We start from the raw sequence: 17,384 nt of genomic DNA on the forward strand, positions 1-17,384 counted from the left end.
AGGAAACCACAAATAAGGGATAACGGTGTAACAGCATATGAACTGCATATTTTGTCGTTGCGTTTGCTTTTGCCTAGAATAAAAAACATGGCACACGGCTATGCAATGTAAAACAAAACAAAAAAACTCACCTTTGTCTATTAGCGACACAAAATGTCTTTTAGATGACAAACAGGTGTTTTCATTCGGCATATCTGTGCCTAAAGCCTGATTCTTACTTGGCGCAACCTCGCTTTGACCCATTCTTACTAGCTGGTCGCAAATGGTGCAAACGGTCACGTGACCCAAAATTCCGCCACGCCCCCCGTCGCAAGCTAAAAAATCCTCGTGCGTCGCAAGGTCGCGCACACAACTTTTTTTCTGACTTCGCGCGAGCTCAACCGGAAACAGCTGACCAAGAGAAAGGAAACATGAACACTGCAGAGACCGCGGTGACCGAGAGGGTGCGCCTCTACAAACATCTGTACGACACGTCTATGAAGTTACACTGGGACAACGTTGTCCCAAAGGACAACGTTTGACAACGTTTGACAAAGTTCGTCTTGTTGCAAAGGACGAACATTCCACCTTCTCTTCTGTTTTTGCCGCAGCCGCTTAGCTCTGAGATACATATACAGTTCTACACCCAGAGTAAATTAATTCCGCATCCGCATCAGATGTGCCAGCCTCTGCTGACGTGACACCACAGGTGGCATTGTGTATGCTTTCTTCGTATGCTTTTCTTCGTCCGGTTCTTCAGCTTGTTTCCTCAACAGTGACGCCCGCTGGTCTGGAGAGAACTGCAAATGTGACGCATACTCGGCGCAAACTGCGCTTATGAGCTGAAGGAACTGTGAAGGGGCTGGCACTTTCGATGACGTCATTAATGGTTCTCGAGCCAGAACGGTTGCGCCGAGTAAGAATCAGGCTTAACAGTTCCCACTCCTGGCAACAGAAGCTCTCCTCCTTCGACGGCATCACCGCAGCACTCGCAGCTACCACCATGTACCTCCAGTACGCCACCGAGCAGAAGCGCCCACTGACGCTTGCTCCGCACATCTCTGTTGTTCCTCCCGTTCCCGCAACTCCTCGTCTGTATATTCGGGCTCAAACAAGTATGGTTGGCCTTCAAAAACAAATGGCTCGTATTCGAAAAAATTATGGTCGTCTTCTGCCATATTTGCGTCTCAGCCTCCCTTTGATAACTTGAAGCAGTAGGCCTACATCCGGGTCAGACTAGGAGTTGGAACTACCGGTGATGCCTCAAAAAACACTAGCCAGTGAAAGGCTGTGTGGTCCGATGAACTTCTCTGTGCCTCGGTTTGCTTGACGAGGCCTTTGTTATGACACAGCTGAAGTATGTAGCGCTTTTGAGCTTGTTTATCGCGGAAAAACAACCGATTTCTTATATTTTCCAAGTTGGCCCCGTCCAGTTGCATTGGCTGCGTTTCTAACAAAACACTTCAAAATAGCCAACTTCGGAATGCCGCGGTCTTTCGGAGAAAGGCTCATCACCCATATAAATTATGTGGTATGACCATGTGATGCTCAAATTATCATTTTACGCCGAACCATTCCTTTAAGAAATTAAGGGTGTACAGGAAATGCTGTTCATTTAATAGTCCTAAATTCAGGTGGTCTCGATGTTCACCATAATAAAAGCACATCCATGATCGCTGATCATTTTCTTAACAGCGACAGAGAGAAGAAATTGCAACTTAACAGCACTAATTGTGATATTAATTTTGCTCTGCTTTTTAAAAACAATTTGTTCTTTGAAATGACAGACACAGCAATTAACTGGCAAGACAGCCCGTATAATTTGATTTATTTCCACTTAATTAGATGTTTCAAATTCTGCACAATCCAAAGTGCAGTAATCAGCAATTACAGCTATGCCATCCTCCATCTTGGTGCCCTGGACTTGCAAAGAGACTCAAAATATAGTTTTATTATGGAAACTTTATTGTGATCATAGAATGTTGTGTCTTTTATTTGTCTATGATAAAGGGAAATTTTTCTAACTTACAAATAAGGCTCTACTGATAAGGCTATCAGTGCATACAAATCAAAGGAACAGGGATGGATTTTAAAGGACAAGACCGTTTTTTTGACATTGGGCCCTTGATTTCACATTATAACATGATGTTCTACTCACCCCTGCTTGTTGTTGGTAATTTGGAGCTGTTCCGAAGATATTCGAGAGGCGTCTGGCTGCTCTCTTGAGATATTCGGCCATGAAACGGTTTCCTATGGGCAACGTTATACAGGCACAAACTATGCTGTTTATAATTTATTAATTACTGTACACTAGCACTGATAACGTGGAGGTGCGTCGCTTACTTCAAAAAATCCGGGTTACTATAATTTTGAATTTTTGTCGTAAAGTGGGTCTGTGGGCTGTCTGTGGTAGTAGTACGACGATGACGTCAGTAACACCCACTTTACGACAAAAATTCAAAATTACAGTAACCCGGATTTTTTGAAGTAAGCGATGCACCTCCACGTTATCAGTGCTAGTGTACAGTAATTAATAAATTATAAACAGCATAGTTTGTGCCTGTATAACGTTGCCCATAGGAAACCATTTCATGGCCGAATATCTCAAGAGAGCAGCCAGACGCCTCTCGAATATCTTCGGAACAGCTCCAAATGACCAACAACAAGCAGGGGTGAGTAGAACATCATGTTATAATGTGAAATCAAGGGCCCAATGTCAAAAAAACGGTCTTGTCCTTTAAAGTCCGACAAAGAGTCCAAAGAGCCAGGACCAGGTAAAGTCAGAGGTAGAGGAGATTAGTAGCTGCACAATGCAGACAGTACAGAAAAGAATGAGTAATAGTGTCCAGTGTAGCGAGTCCGGAGCACGATGCCTGTCGTTTCTAATATGCTCAATAAAGGGTCCCCAGACTTCAAGGAACTTGTGATCAGTGTCTGACAGAGTATATAGAATTTCTTCCAGATAAATACAAGAAACCATATCATTCAACCATTTTTCATAACAGGGAGGAGAAACTGATTTCCATTCTCTAAGAATGACTCGTTTTGCTACGACCATGCCGAACATGAGGGCTTGTTGTAATGATGAGGGAAGAGTGAGAGAGAAGTTGGAACAGCCCAGTATTATCAGAAGACTGTCAGGGATCAATTGTTTACTGTATACAACACTGTACAAGTGATAAAATGTCATCCCAAAAACTCCGAAGCTTAGGGCAAGACCAGAAAAGATGACCCAGAGTCACCTTGTCAACATTAAAGCAATATGAAAAAATAAAAACGCAAGAAATACTTAACACAGGAATTTGGATCTGCAGAGCCAATTAATAATAATCTATTATTTCATGCATACAAACAACCTCTTCTCCATGACACATATTCCGTTTAAGTATTGTTAATAAGAACTGAAGAACTGAAAAACTAAAAAACGTATTTGTTTTAACAGCAGAATCAGTCTGAATGACGACATGTAGTCTTAACTTGACAGCTTCCTTCTAGTAAAGGCTAAATGGATGTAAAGCCTTTATACTATTTGTGTGGCTGTAACACGTGACTCACTTTACAGGATTTCCAAGTGCTGCACCAATAGTTAATGGGCATTGTTACAGTGCCATAGAAAAAATGACTACAATATATCAAAAAGACTGTTAAAGGCAGGTCAGTTATAATTTGAAACTTGAAAAAAGAAAAAACAATATTTTTCAATCAAAGTAGTTTAAAGGAAAAAAGAACATGAATCTGACTGATAAATTGATGTGTTATGGAAGAAAATCATTTTTAATGGAAACACTTGATCAAGTCAACATGAACAGTGATATTCAAAGCTTTTAAAGTCTTGCTGGCGCAGTTGAGTAGGTCTTTGGAAAGTGTGTTTAAAATGGCTGCCATCCACCCACCCGTCAGGAAATTAGTTTCATTTAAATTTGTAGCTATTAATGGTTAGATATATTAATTGGTTAGAGCTGGTTAATTGGTTAACTGGTTAGAGCATTGGGAGTATGAGTCAGAGATGCACGCACTAATAATGAGATTTTCCTCTATTTTTCAGAACTGTGTCAAACTTCTTTGAGCAGAACATGAGAACACACTGGCATCCCGATTGGAAATGGCTATATTAATCCGACTGCCAGTTTGTGTTGGCACTGAGTGAATGGCTGTGTTTATACCTCAAATACACCCACTTCTATACACTATGAACAAGACGCAGTTAAACTCTACTGACATGCGCATGCTCTCATCATGGTAGCAAGTCAGAAAGTAATTAAGTGAGAACTCCAAAGACCTCCAAGCGATCTTAAAAAGCATACACACACATGCAGACATATGAAATATGACGAGAAGATTCTGAATGTCTGGCAGGCTTGCTTGCAATACACTTTACTACCTGACCTCAGACAGTCTATCATTTAAAGAAAAAGACAGCTTTGTGTTCAATACTACAGATTATTGGATCTGTGGTTTCGTCCAAGGCAATCTCAGAAAGATTGATTGCTTTGTGATCTGACACAAACATATTGCCCCACAAACTGAAGGTATTCCCATAGCCTACTTTTGGATTTAGTTCAAGTGGAAGCATGTGTAAAGCTTGCTGATAAGACAGTTTAAATTGTGTTAATCAGACAATTAACGAGGCTCTATAACAGATATCCTGGCACACTATTTCAAACCAGCCATAACTGTCACCCCACACTATAACACATTTTAGAGTGAGTAGCTTGACAAAGGTTTGCAGTGTTTTTTTCATGCTGTAGTTTAGATTTTATTTTATTTTTATTTTTTATTTTTTTACTTTCAGGTACAATTTCAAATTAAACCTGATTTTAGAATAACCCACATGTGTGCTTTATCTTTTATGGAGCTCTGAAAGTGTCAAAAGCAAATATTAGTTTGGCTAGCTAAATGAAAATGGTCCCAAAATACGATGACCACAAGACGTTTCAACTGCCGAAGTTTTAGAAGCTATTATCTTATAAGCTATCATTAACTTCAGCAGTTTTGGGTTACACCCTGGACAGGTCTCCAGTCCATCACAGGGCCACACAGAGACAAACAAGACAAACAACCAATGCACACTCACACTCTCTCCAAGGGCCAATTCAGAGACCCAGTTAAACCTAAAATGCATGTTTTTGAACGGTGGGGGAAGCTGGATTACCCGGAGAGAACCCACGCATACACGGGGAGAACATGCAAATTCTACACATCCGGGATTCAAACCAGGAACCCTCTTGCTGCGAGGTAACGATGCTAACCTCAACAGTACCGTGCAGCCCTGGTTGAAAAATCCTCCTGTAAAATATTGATATAAAATGGTGCACGTTCTTCAGTAATCAGCCCTTGGTCAGAGCACCTCTATCCAGGCAATGAGGTTACTCTGCTCCTGTGCGCTGAGTGAGACACTCTTTGAAAAGGTGCCCAGCCAGTGCAGACCAGGCCAAGCCAGTAAAAGCTGAACCAGACAGACTTTAAACTGTTCTCTCCTTGCTGCTGCAGCTCTGAGGGTAGGCTGCCATTCTCTCCGGAGTGGCACTCAGAGTAAGAGGATGAAGTTATCGCTCTTGCTAATGACGCTGTAAAAATGCTCACTTTATTGGTAGTGTCCACTGTAGACATTTTCAGAGAAAGTGTTAAATATAACATGCGGGCCCATATGTATGAATGTTTTTCATGCACATTGCTACAAGATTCTTATCACTCCATACAGTGGAGAACAGCATGAAGTTCACATTGGGCAGGCTTAAGCAATAACCTCTATATGGGGGCCTTCCTTGTGTTGTAAGGCTATCGTATAAGGGGGGGATAGGAAAGTGTAGTGTGCTATTGTTGACAGAAAAACAGTGCTGTGTATCCTTGAAAGGATTTCAAGGATACACAGCATTGTATATCCCCTAAATCACAACCTTCCCTTTTCTGAACTTTTCTGAAATAGTGTGATGTTGCTCCTTTCTGAAGAACAGAGATGTACAGTATTTACAGTAATGTTAATGGGGTTCCTAATTACACACTGAAAATCAAGGCCAACTAAATAAGACATAGTTTCTTACAGTTACACATTATACCATACTGCATATTTTGTGCATGTTTCACCCTGTCCTGGCAGCAAAGAGATGTTTGAATGCAGATTCATTTTTAACTTCACCAGTAAACCCCAATCAATATGATCTTACTGTATGATGTTACTTCCTTTGACCAACTTAATATGTCCTGCTGTTGCCGCCTGTAGTGCCATTATTTACAACAGTGCAGGGCTTTTACATAAACACAAAAACACAAAAAGAAAAGATTTTTGCAAACACTCCCAGAATAACTGCTACCAGCATTGATGGCTATAAGGAAAAATGAAAAAGACATTTCATCAAACAATCATGAGCAATTTTCTTCAACAATTCACAACAATCGGCTCAGAGCACAATTCAAAGTCTGTCTTAATGTCATGCACAACCTGTAGTTCAGCACTTAGACCGGGAAACTTTATATCCTCACACTTTATGTGCATCCTTTATGTGACCATCCTGTTTTTTTACAACCTAGCACTGTTGCCGTAAATCTTATCTCAGTGTTGCTTGTGAGGTCAATGGTCTTACTCATGTTTTATCTTATTCTCTCTGTCTTTTTTTCTAGTTGTGAATCCAACTCAGGGTGATCCTTTGATGTCGGTAATTCTGGTGAGCCTGCTGCCCCTGCTGGTGATGGGAGTTGTTGTTGTTGGAATGTTCTACTGGTACCAAGTGTATCGGCGGCGCCAGCTCAATCAAGAATGGGAGAGCAACATTACAAAACGCAAGCCAAAAGCCAGTGGGCTGGACTGCAGTGATGCTTGTGCTATCATGGTGAATGATGATGGGTCAGACAGCAGCTCGACTCATGCTAACAACCTGAACCACAACACCGAGCCACTGCCTATAGAGCTGGATCTGCTGGTACACATAAATATTATATTTCAGAGTTTCTCTGGGGAACTCTTTTGCTTTTAACTCAAATTCTAACTAAACCCATTTGATCATGTCCCAGGTGGGAAAGGGTCGCTTTGCTCAGGTATACAAGGCTAAACTAAAGCAGACAACCTCCGATCAGTTTGAAACAGTGGCTGTGAAGATCTTCCCCTATGAGGAGTATGCTTCCTGGAAAAATGAGAAGGACATCTTCTCTAATACAGACCTCAGACATGTGAACATCCTCCACTTCCTTACAGCTGAGGAGAAGAAGGTGGAGCAACAGTACTGGCTTATAACTGCCTTCCACCCCAGAGGAAACCTACAGGTGAGACTGCTATTGTCCGATTTCCCATTATGAGTATATTCATTTTGTACACTGGGTACTGCTGAACATGCACCGCCTTCATCTGAGGCATTGTTTGTTTCCAACCATGAGTGGGGATTCCACTTTTTTATTCCAGACCTTTTTACCTAGCAGTAAATTTAAATGAAATGCTAACAAGTTCAATGTCCCTCTGCCCCACAGGAGCACCTGACACGTTATGTGATCAGCTGGGAGGAGCTGCAGGTGCTGAGCAGCTCTTTGGCCAGGGGTGTTGCCCACCTACACAGTGACCGCCTCTCCTGTGGACGCCCTAAGGTTGGCCCATGTGAATACATCCATCTTACATTTTGCCAAATGTCATTCCAGAGCTAGCTATAACAATCATGTCATGTTGCGTGAGAGATAGATAGAAAATATTTTGAATGCCATCAGTATATAAGACCACACACCATTCAGCAAAATCTTGTCAAAAGATAACTACTTGTATCAAGTAGAGATGTCTGAAGATGAGTAGCTTCTCTAAAGCCTTCCTTTGGATTGCAAACTATGCCAAAAACTTGGGATGAAAAAAAGTCATAGAATTTTCTCACAGTGGATAAAGGAGAAAAAAAAACCTTTGAACAGTAAAAACTGATGAATGTAAGCTTGAGATTTGTAGTTTGTACTACATTTGTAGTCGAACACCTGCAATAAACTGTCTATCCTTATCAAGGAAAAGCAGTCCTCTATTCAACATAGATATGGTTCAACTACTAGTTTGCATCTTCAAGGACAGTTTTCCCATTCTGCAGCAGGATATTAAGTCCAGCACTCCTCAAAGCTTTGCCAAAACTACTTTAGGACTGTAGAAAGCCAAGCAGTGGACTTCCGGTTCATACGCTACCAAGATGGCTGCACTGTGAACGAGCTCCTGAGGACACTTAAGAAATTTAAAAGAAAACCCTGTAAAGACGATATTAATCTGTTCAGCAAGATGAACAAGGAAGGGGGTAAGCGAAATACATCTAAAACCGAAGCTTGGACAACACAATTAAGTGGGAGTTTCAGGCTAAAAGGAAAGTTAGTTCCCCTGCTTTAGCACTGCTGCGCACCAGGTCACTTATTGAAGGTCCAATACGTTGCTTGTGAGACAAACTGAACAGAAATGGGTTATTTGGCCATGGTACTACAGGAAATAAGGAGTTTTCGTCAAGACAACAACGTACACTTGGGAGAAATGAAAGAAGTTATCTTAAAGTTGAATGCGAGGTTGGACGAGGCGGAGGGGAGGATCGAGAAAGCTGAGGAGAGGATTCAAAAAACGGAGGACACCATAACTGAAATAATAAAGCTTTAGATAAGGATGGAGGAGAAGTTAATCGACTTAGAGAGCCGCACAGGAAGGGAAAGTATACGTATCTACGGCGTACCTGAGTCAGCAGAATGCGACTCGTTTAGCCCTGATAGCCTTTGTTGAAAAGCTGCTGCGGGACGGTTTGGAGCTACCCAAGGATGAGCCTGCCATACACATTGAACGGGCCCGTCGCTCTCTCGGCATGGCACCTTCACGAAGGCTCCCCCCTGCGCTCCATTATCGTGAAGTACCTCAGCTTTAAGACAAAAGAAGCTTTGCTCCGGAAGGCATGGCAGAACAAAGGACTTACCTGGAACGGGAAACAAATAACTTTGGATAGTGATTACCCTCCCCTTATTGTAAAGAAAAGAAGAGAATACGTAGAAGTATGCAATATTCTGAAAGAGCAGAAGATCCCCTTTCAGACGCTTTATCTGGCTAGGCTGAGGGTGAAATATATTGACTAGGGCTGGGCGAGTTAACGAGTTATTATCGCGTTAACTTGTTAATTATTTAACGCCGATAATTATTTTATCGCGCATTAACGCAGGTTTTATTATTGTAAAAGTCTGTTGCTCACAGGCTTTTATTTTGTAAAATTCTGTTGCTGTCTGCTGCGGAACCGGAAAAGAAAGTAATTGGCGGATCCACCAAACATGGAGAAGGGTACAGAACTTTTACTCTGCCATTTTCATTTTAAAGTTCTTCCAGACGGCGGAGTCGACAGAACCAAAGTCATCTGTAAACTCTGCCAATATGCCGCCCATTGATTGGATGCGAGACTCCGGTTCTTTTCACAGATGTATTAACGCCTCATCAACACCGTAGAACTAAATGTTCAATTAAACAAAGTAAAAGACAACATTAGTTGTTGTAATCATTAAACAAATAGCATTCTTAGCATTGTCGCTGGTACCAATAAATAATCAAAGTAATACTGGCCACTTTAGCCTGCTTCTCAACCAACGGCAGAGTCATTCCCCAGAGGCAATCTTCACGGTCAAAACTAGGATTCTTTAACTTCCACTTCTCCTCTGCATCACATTCACACAGTTACAGCAAACACCTCGAAGCATGGAGGAATAAAATAAAGATAAACTAGCAGGTAACATCACCGTTACAGGTGCTCCTCGGTCTCTGTGTGTGAAGCTCACGGAGCTAACCGGCACTACTTCCTGTTTTACTTGTTTCAACATAAAAGCAAAATAAATTTTAAAAAACCTCCTGCATTTATAGCCAAGTTGAATTTGTCTTCTCAGCGTAGTAGTTCCAGTCTAAAATATCACTTAAAGGCAAAACACACAACTGAAGCCAGCAAGTCATTCAAGGAAACAGACAGTGGAGCGAGGCTTCTTCATAAAAACTACAGAAAGATGCTGATGTTAAAAGTGTGTTTGCACAACAAATGTTATGGCACTTTCATTCATATGGCAGCACATTTAAAATAAAACTAAATACTAAAGGCTATACACTACTTTTGAATTCATTTTTTAATTTTGCGTACAAATGCGATTAATCGTGATTAATCAGGGAAATCATGTGATTAATTAGATTAAAAATTTTAATCGTTGCCCAGCCCTAATATTGACGAAACAAAAATTTATAACACTGTGGTGGAAGCCACTGAAGACATGTCCAGCAGAGGCTACGCCGTAAAGGTCGTCAAAACACCTGAATCAGTGTTAAAGCAACTAAAGCAGCTGACCTGGAGTACAGTGCACAGAGGAGCAGGGAGCAGGAGAACTAGCAAGAGGCGAGAAAGAGAAGCTCAGAACCTTCAGGAGGACCTCGCCCACGGCCCTATCTGAGCAAGCAAACTTAGCTTCTCCTCCACTGAATAACCCACCATTACTGGTTAAACATGCTTCCACAAAGAGAGGGGTATCTGGGATATGGGAAATATCTGAGGGATCTAGATTTTTTTTATCTAAGGATCTGTGAACTGTTTTATGGGCTCCAGGTTAGGTTTGGCTTTTGGTTTTACATCTTCAAATCTTGGAAAGACAACTTTTACTTACATTTACCAAAGTAAAGAATTAAGTTTAAGAGTTTTTCTTTGTCACTTGCAGTTCCACATAGTACAACATACAGTGAAATGCTTTTTTCTGGAAATACTCCCCAGCTTTTCCACACAGAATAAAGAAGACCGTATTCGAATAGAAATATAATTTAAAATTAAGGACAAAAAAAAGAGAGATGGTGCTATAGGAGCTGTTGAGATCTTAAACAGCATTGTTCCTATAGTTTGTGCTCCTTTACCTTTTTTCATTTACAGGTTTATTGTCTGCTTAGCTGGTTCTTATCTTGAAACTCTGGTCTTAAACTTTGATTTCACCTAAAGGTGCCCATTGTCCACCGTGACCTGAAGAGCTCCAACATCCTGGTGAAGAATGACCTGACATGCTGTGTGTGTGACTTCGGCCTGGCTCTCTGTCTGGACAGCAGTCTGTCAGTGGATGATCTCGCCAACAGTGGACAGGTAAGATGGCATCATGTAAAATGTACTGTCTATCTGAAAGCCTACATTTGCATCAAAGGGCTGTTTGATAATGATCTTCTATCCGCTGTTGTCCATCTTTCTGCTTAGATGACTGTATTTAGTACCATTAGTAGTTGTTAAAGGCTGCATGGTGGTTTGTACTGTTGCTGGTGATTTGAAAGTGAATAATGGAGTGAGTAGGCATGGTTAATTGCATCTGTGTTGACCCTGTAATACCCCCCCCCCCTTCTGATTGATAAAACGGGTACAGAAATTAGATGGATGGTAGTTGTTAAATATATTGCTTCATATGGGTTTGGAAATCTTATTTTCTTCTGCTCTATATGTTTGTGGTAAAAACCCTGCATTAAAATTAGCTTTGGTTTGGTTTTTGAGTGACTTAAGAGCTGGTTGTGTTTGTTTTGCCTCCCTCTAACAAAGTCCTTTTCCTGTGAGTTTGTTTTGATTGGATAAGCCTTTGTTTGCTTACAGGATAAATCTCACAAAGACACGCAGGCGATCAAGGAAAAGAGAGAGATGTAAAGGCTCTGTTGTAACTTGCAAGCTAGCAGAATTTAGCCCACCACCAACACAAGAAAATCCAAGCTCATTTAGAAATGCAATCATCTTCCCATACTTTACATATTCGCCTGCTGCCATATAGTATTTACCTTCAAAATAAAACACTTTTGTTCTGCGTGTGTAATCATGTCCAAACTCTGAGTCTTGGCTGTCATTAAGTGTTCCACTGACAATTGGAAGCTGGAAATTCCCAGCTTTATTTAGAACCTCAGCTTATGTGTTTGTATGTGCTCATGTGGTCCTACTTTTCTTTCCGCTGCAGCAGAATGTGTGTACCCTAAAGAACCAGATATAAGATATAATGTATGGAGATATATATATGTATATGTAATAAAGTCAGCAATATTTTTGCAGAGCCAGCAAGCTTGTTCAAATCTCTGTGTAAATGTAATTTTGATAGATTAAAAGTTCTGCAATTCTAAAAACTAAACATCATTTTTAAATAGCATTATCAAAGCAGTGGTAAAATGGTTCTGCTTTACTTTCATTACATGAAGTCACATTCGTCCTGCCTGAAAAGTGCTGTTGAAGTGTTGCCACTTATTCCGACTGATACTGAGTCATGCATAGCAGCTACCCATGCAATGTTGCTCATTTGCCTTTGGAAACAACCAGGATGGAATCCAGTCTTGACTGTGAATATAGAGTAGCTCTTCGACTGATATTTATGGATATTGACATGGGACCAATGTGGGACATAACTTATATAACGTAACTTTCTCGCACTTCTGGTTATGTGAAATTGACACTGCAACTTGAAGTATCATGGAAATGTGTATAATGTAAACAGTCTACTAGCTAATGTGATGTGGCTAATGTCATTTGCTTACGCCAATTACAGTTGAATAGGTTTAAAAAAGGGGAAGCCTGTCACCACAGTAAATGTCTTTTCCAATGTCTTAACCCATTGAGGCCGGGAAAGCATTGCCGCATTTCTACCTTTAAAGCCGGGGGCGCTGTTGCGTTATTCTACCTTTAAGGCCGGGAAAGCGTACACGTCTTTTTTCATGTATAAGGTTGTTTTGCACCAATTATTGACCTCTGCGGCAATCAAATGCATTATAATAGACACGTGAGAGTGTCGTCATGTTACTCGTGTCATTGTTTTGAAGTTAAGTTACATCGAACAAGCATGGAGGACTTTCAGTGGGAAGACATTTCAGACGGTAGCGATTTTGAGGAGTTTTCTTGGCTTTGATGATGCTGATGAACGTGCTGACCCAATTGATGCAGATTTATGGCTAGCACATATGTTTGAAGATGACGATAACGATGAGGATGATTTTGAAGGGTTTGAAAGTGAGTGGAAGACTGACAATTACCACCGTAATCGACGGAGAGATTTCAACCGTACACCAGGGGTGAAAGTCGATTTACCTGCAGATGCCACACCGTTGCAGGCATTTAATCATATTTTTTCTGAGGAGCTTTGGGCACATCTCGTTTCCGAGACGAATAGATACAGTGACCAGGTACTTCAGACTCCAGCTCGAGCAAAGATGGCAAGGTGGTCACACGTAACTGTGCCGGAGATGAAAACGTTTATTTGAATGTGTATGGGCATGGGACTCATTGTGCTGCCAGTACAAAGAGATTACTGGCGATAAAATAAATATATAAATAGATAAATAAATAATTTAAATATAAAATTTTATTTTATTTTATTTTATTACTGTTTTCTAATTGAAAATAGCGCTGTTCCTGCACTTTACTTTTTATTTTATTTTATTACTGTTTTTTTTATTGAAAATAGTTCTGTTCCTGCACTTTACTTTTTACATTTTCTATTTTCGTGAAGGTGTATGTAAATAAACTCAATTTCCAAAGAAAGCCACAGGTGTAAGCTCTAAAAATACTTTTTGAATTTTGTTTCTATCTGCTACAGAGGCTGAGAAATCAATCATTTAGTAGGCGTTGACACAATTGCTGAATTTCCAGAAAAACTTCAGGTTTTAGGGGGTCTTTCTGAAATCACCCATAGGTTTTACAGGCATTCTTTTCCAGGCGTTTTAGGCCTAAATGGGTTAATGAATAAAGCTAAAATTGGAGATGTGTGTATTTTCACTGAGTCAAACAGCTAATTGTTGGATCGTTACTGATATTAGAGGCAAAACAGTGGAAGATGTTCAATGCAAAAGTTGATTTAGTGTTTCATGAGACACTTTTTTTTTTATTAACTCTAGTTTCCATTATTGTAGTATATACCATTGCTCAGTGTATATCATGTGTAGGTGCTTGTGTGTTTAGCCCTTCTGCTGCCTGTGTTCTTTAGGTGGGGACTGCACGTTACATGGCCCCAGAGGTGTTGGAGGCTCGACTGAATCTGGAGAACATTGAGTCTTTCAAACAGACTGACATTTACTCCATGGCCCTGGTTCTGTGGGAAATGACATCAAGATGTGAAGCCATTGGAGGTCAGCGTGAGCACACGTTCACACATTCCACAAACACACGTAGAACTTATTTCAAGCTGCTGGGAATATGATGTCATGTAAGACATGAGCAGACACACTCAGATTAAACAAAAGAAAATGGCAGCCAAACTCAAAGAGCCGTGAGTTTCAGATGATCGCAACATGCTTGGTGGTAGACTGGACTGGCCGCAGATTATGTCATCATATACACTGAATGTTTTTATCGCATAATAAAGGGTTTTATAGTTCTTCCATAATAATGATTTTTTTTTTAAAAAACACTGCCAGGGCATGCTTTAAACAGATACGTTCGTACTGTGTGTCGTCTGGTGTTTTTTTGGTGTGTATTGGCATACTGTTTGGTGGTGAGGAAAATGAATGTGGAAAAGTGGTTTGAGCAAAGAAAAATCACAGTGACTTTCATTATCTCTCTGTGTTTATTTATTTATTTATTTATTTTAAATTTCTTACTTTTAAATAAATCACATGTCACAATTGATTTACACCAGCAATGGAGGCAATTTGGAACGCAGTCAAGATTTGATGAGCCTGAAATCATCAAGCATCATCAAGTTGTACTACAATTGTCCATTGTACGGACAAGATAAAAGTAGCATGCAAATTGTTGAGTTTGATCCAATAAATGAATTTTCACACATTGTTATTAATAATAAACATTCAGGTCCATTGTTACCTTGGAGTCTATACACAGTTTCCAATGCAAAGGGTTTCAACGGTATGTTTTTCTTTGTGATCTAGTTCAGATACTGGTTTACTTTTTCTTGTTATGCACTGGATAAGGGTTAGTGTGTCAGCGGAGATTCTGTGATCTGGTCTGTCAGACTGTACCTCAACCATAGCTTCAGGTCTTCAGCAGGAATCTGAGGAATGTCTGATGTGTGAGGGAGACGACTGTGCTTTTGCCCTTCTTTGGGCAGAAATCTGTATGTGTATACTTGAGAAATGCACTATGACTCTTAAACACAAAAAGGGAATTGGTCTTTTTTTTATTTAATCGATTTCAACTGCCTAATTTTGATGTAGACTTCTAGCTTCCCCCAGAGAAAAGACTTCCTACTCAAACAATGATCAAGACCTACAAAGTGTTGAAATTGTGAGAGGCAATTCTAAGCTCCTCAAACAAAGATACTTTCATTACACCTGATGCAGTTCGAGCTGTCTGTGCAAACCATACACAGGGTGATAAAGGAGAATTTTTGACAGAGGCCATATGAATGGAAATGTCATATAATTATCATAATTTATTTTTTGTGGATTTTGTCCTTTGTTTCTTGCTTCAAAGGTATCTGATGGTAAGAAATTAAATGAAAAGATTTGTGAGCCTTGCATGAAATTAGATGAGTATTATAGTACATTCCCAACTTCAAAAAAGTTTGGCTGCTGTATAAAATGTAAATTACAAAAAAACTACAGAACATGAAAACTATCAAATGTTGAAATGTATTATTTTATATAAAAAATTTTTTGGCTATATTTATTTAATGGCAACATTTCTCAAAAAAGTTGGGAAAGAGGCAATGGACTGGAAAATTAAAAGAAACAGCTGGAGGAAGACTGAGACAGCTGACGCAAAGTCACAGTCTTAGTTCTTCTGGACCTGAGTGCTGCCTTTGACACAGTTGACCATGCGATCTTATTACAGAGGTTAGAAGACTGGGTGGGAATCTCTGGTAGTGCTTTAAACTGGTTCAAGTCCTATCTCGAGGAAAGGAAATATTTTGTTGAAATTGGTAACTGTGTCTCAGACCAAATGGCTATGACCTGTGGGGTTCCCCAGGGGTCAATCCTGGGACCCCTATAGTTCAATCTGTACATGCTTCCATTAGATCAGATCAGATTTTATTGTCATGCATACATGCATACACACGAAATTTGTCCTCCGCTTTTAACCCATCCAGGTTGGCACCTGTTGACACACACATGCACAGGGTCACACACTCATAGAGACAAATGCCAACCTGGAGTGGTGGGCAGCCATTCACAGCGCCTGGGGAGCTTGGGGATACGGTGCCTTGCTCAAGGGCACCTAATACGCAGCTATAATGTTTCCTACCACAACTATGCAGATGACACTCAGATCTACGTGTCACTGACGGCAGGAGAACACGGGCCTGTAGATACATTGTGTCACTGCATCGAACAGATCAGTGTGTGGATGCAAAACTATTTTCTCCAGCTAAACTCAGACAAAACTGAAATCATTGTCTGTGTCCACAGAAACAAAGAGAAAGTGTTATCAGTCACCTTGAGACTCTCTCTCTAAAACCTAATAATCAAGTTAGAAATCTTGTGGTGATATTGGACTCAGACCTGAGCTTTAACAGTCACATTAAATCAATAACAATAAAAAATCAATTATCAATAACACAATAATAGCAGCTTTTTTACCATCTAAAAAGCATTGCTAGAATCAAAGGAATAGTATCTAAACCAGACTTAGAAAGACTGATCCATGCGTTTGTCTCCAGCAGGTTAGACTACTGTAACGGCCTGCTCACTGGGCTCTCTAAACGGGCTGTAAGACAGCTGCAGTACATCCAGAATGCTGCTGCTCGAGTCCTGTCAAGAACCAGGAAATACGACAATATTAGTCCAGTGCTCAGGTCTCTGCACTGGCTTCCTGTCGCTCAGAGAATAGACTTTAAAACAGCTCTGCTTGTGTACAAGTCTCTTCATGGTCTAGCGCCAAAGTACATCTCTGACATGTTAGAGCCAAATGAACCAACTCGGGCTCTGAGAACCTCAGGGAGGGGTCTCCTGCTGGTGCCCAGAGTCAGGACTAAACAAGGTGAGACTGCGTTTCAGTTTTATGCTCCTAACATCTGGACCAGCCTTCCAGAAGATGTGAGACAGGCCTCAACTCTGACAATGTTTAAATCCAGGCTGAAAACAGTTCTATTTAGCTGCGCATATGACACCTGAAAGTATTTTGTCTGCACTCTTCACTTTTAATTTAATTAATTAATGATTATTTTATGTTTTATGGATTGATTTTATTTGCCTTCTTGTGATTTTATGTAGCTGTAAAGTTCAATTCAGTTTATCTATATAGCGCCAAATTACAACAAATGTCATCTCAAGGCACTTAAATAGTATAGTCCAATTCAAGCCAATTGGAGTTCAATTAATTTTAATCATAATCCAATGAAATCCAATTAATTAATTTAGAAATAATCCAATTAATTATTCATTACATTATACACCCCCAGCTGGGGTTTGAGAGGACAGAAAAGAGGGGACAACAAACACTGTAACACCATTCAAAGGATATCTGTTGGAACAGGGAAAAACGAGTTAATGACCACAATAATGTCACATG

At 40.3% G+C, this 17,384-nt stretch overlaps 1 protein-coding gene across 3 annotated transcripts in view; it reads left to right on the forward strand.

Annotated features, from left to right (window-relative positions):
• tgfbr2b (transforming growth factor beta receptor 2b) overlaps positions 1 to 17,384 on the forward strand; it is a 70,841-nt gene that overhangs the window by 42,414 nt on the left and 11,043 nt on the right. For all 3 annotated transcript variants that reach the window (XM_075464679.1, XM_075464681.1, XM_075464680.1), the window contains 5 exons: positions 6,598 to 6,896; positions 6,988 to 7,236; positions 7,438 to 7,551; positions 10,911 to 11,048; positions 13,903 to 14,044. In XM_075464679.1, coding sequence (XP_075320794.1) covers positions 6,598 to 6,896; positions 6,988 to 7,236; positions 7,438 to 7,551; positions 10,911 to 11,048; positions 13,903 to 14,044 — 942 coding nt within the window. The remainder of the gene's footprint in view (positions 1 to 6,597; positions 6,897 to 6,987; positions 7,237 to 7,437; positions 7,552 to 10,910; positions 11,049 to 13,902; positions 14,045 to 17,384) is intronic.

The sequence above is a fragment of the Odontesthes bonariensis genome, chromosome 5 (genome assembly GCF_027942865.1).
Source record: "Odontesthes bonariensis isolate fOdoBon6 chromosome 5, fOdoBon6.hap1, whole genome shotgun sequence".
NCBI lineage: Eukaryota > Metazoa > Chordata > Actinopteri > Atheriniformes > Atherinopsidae > Odontesthes > Odontesthes bonariensis.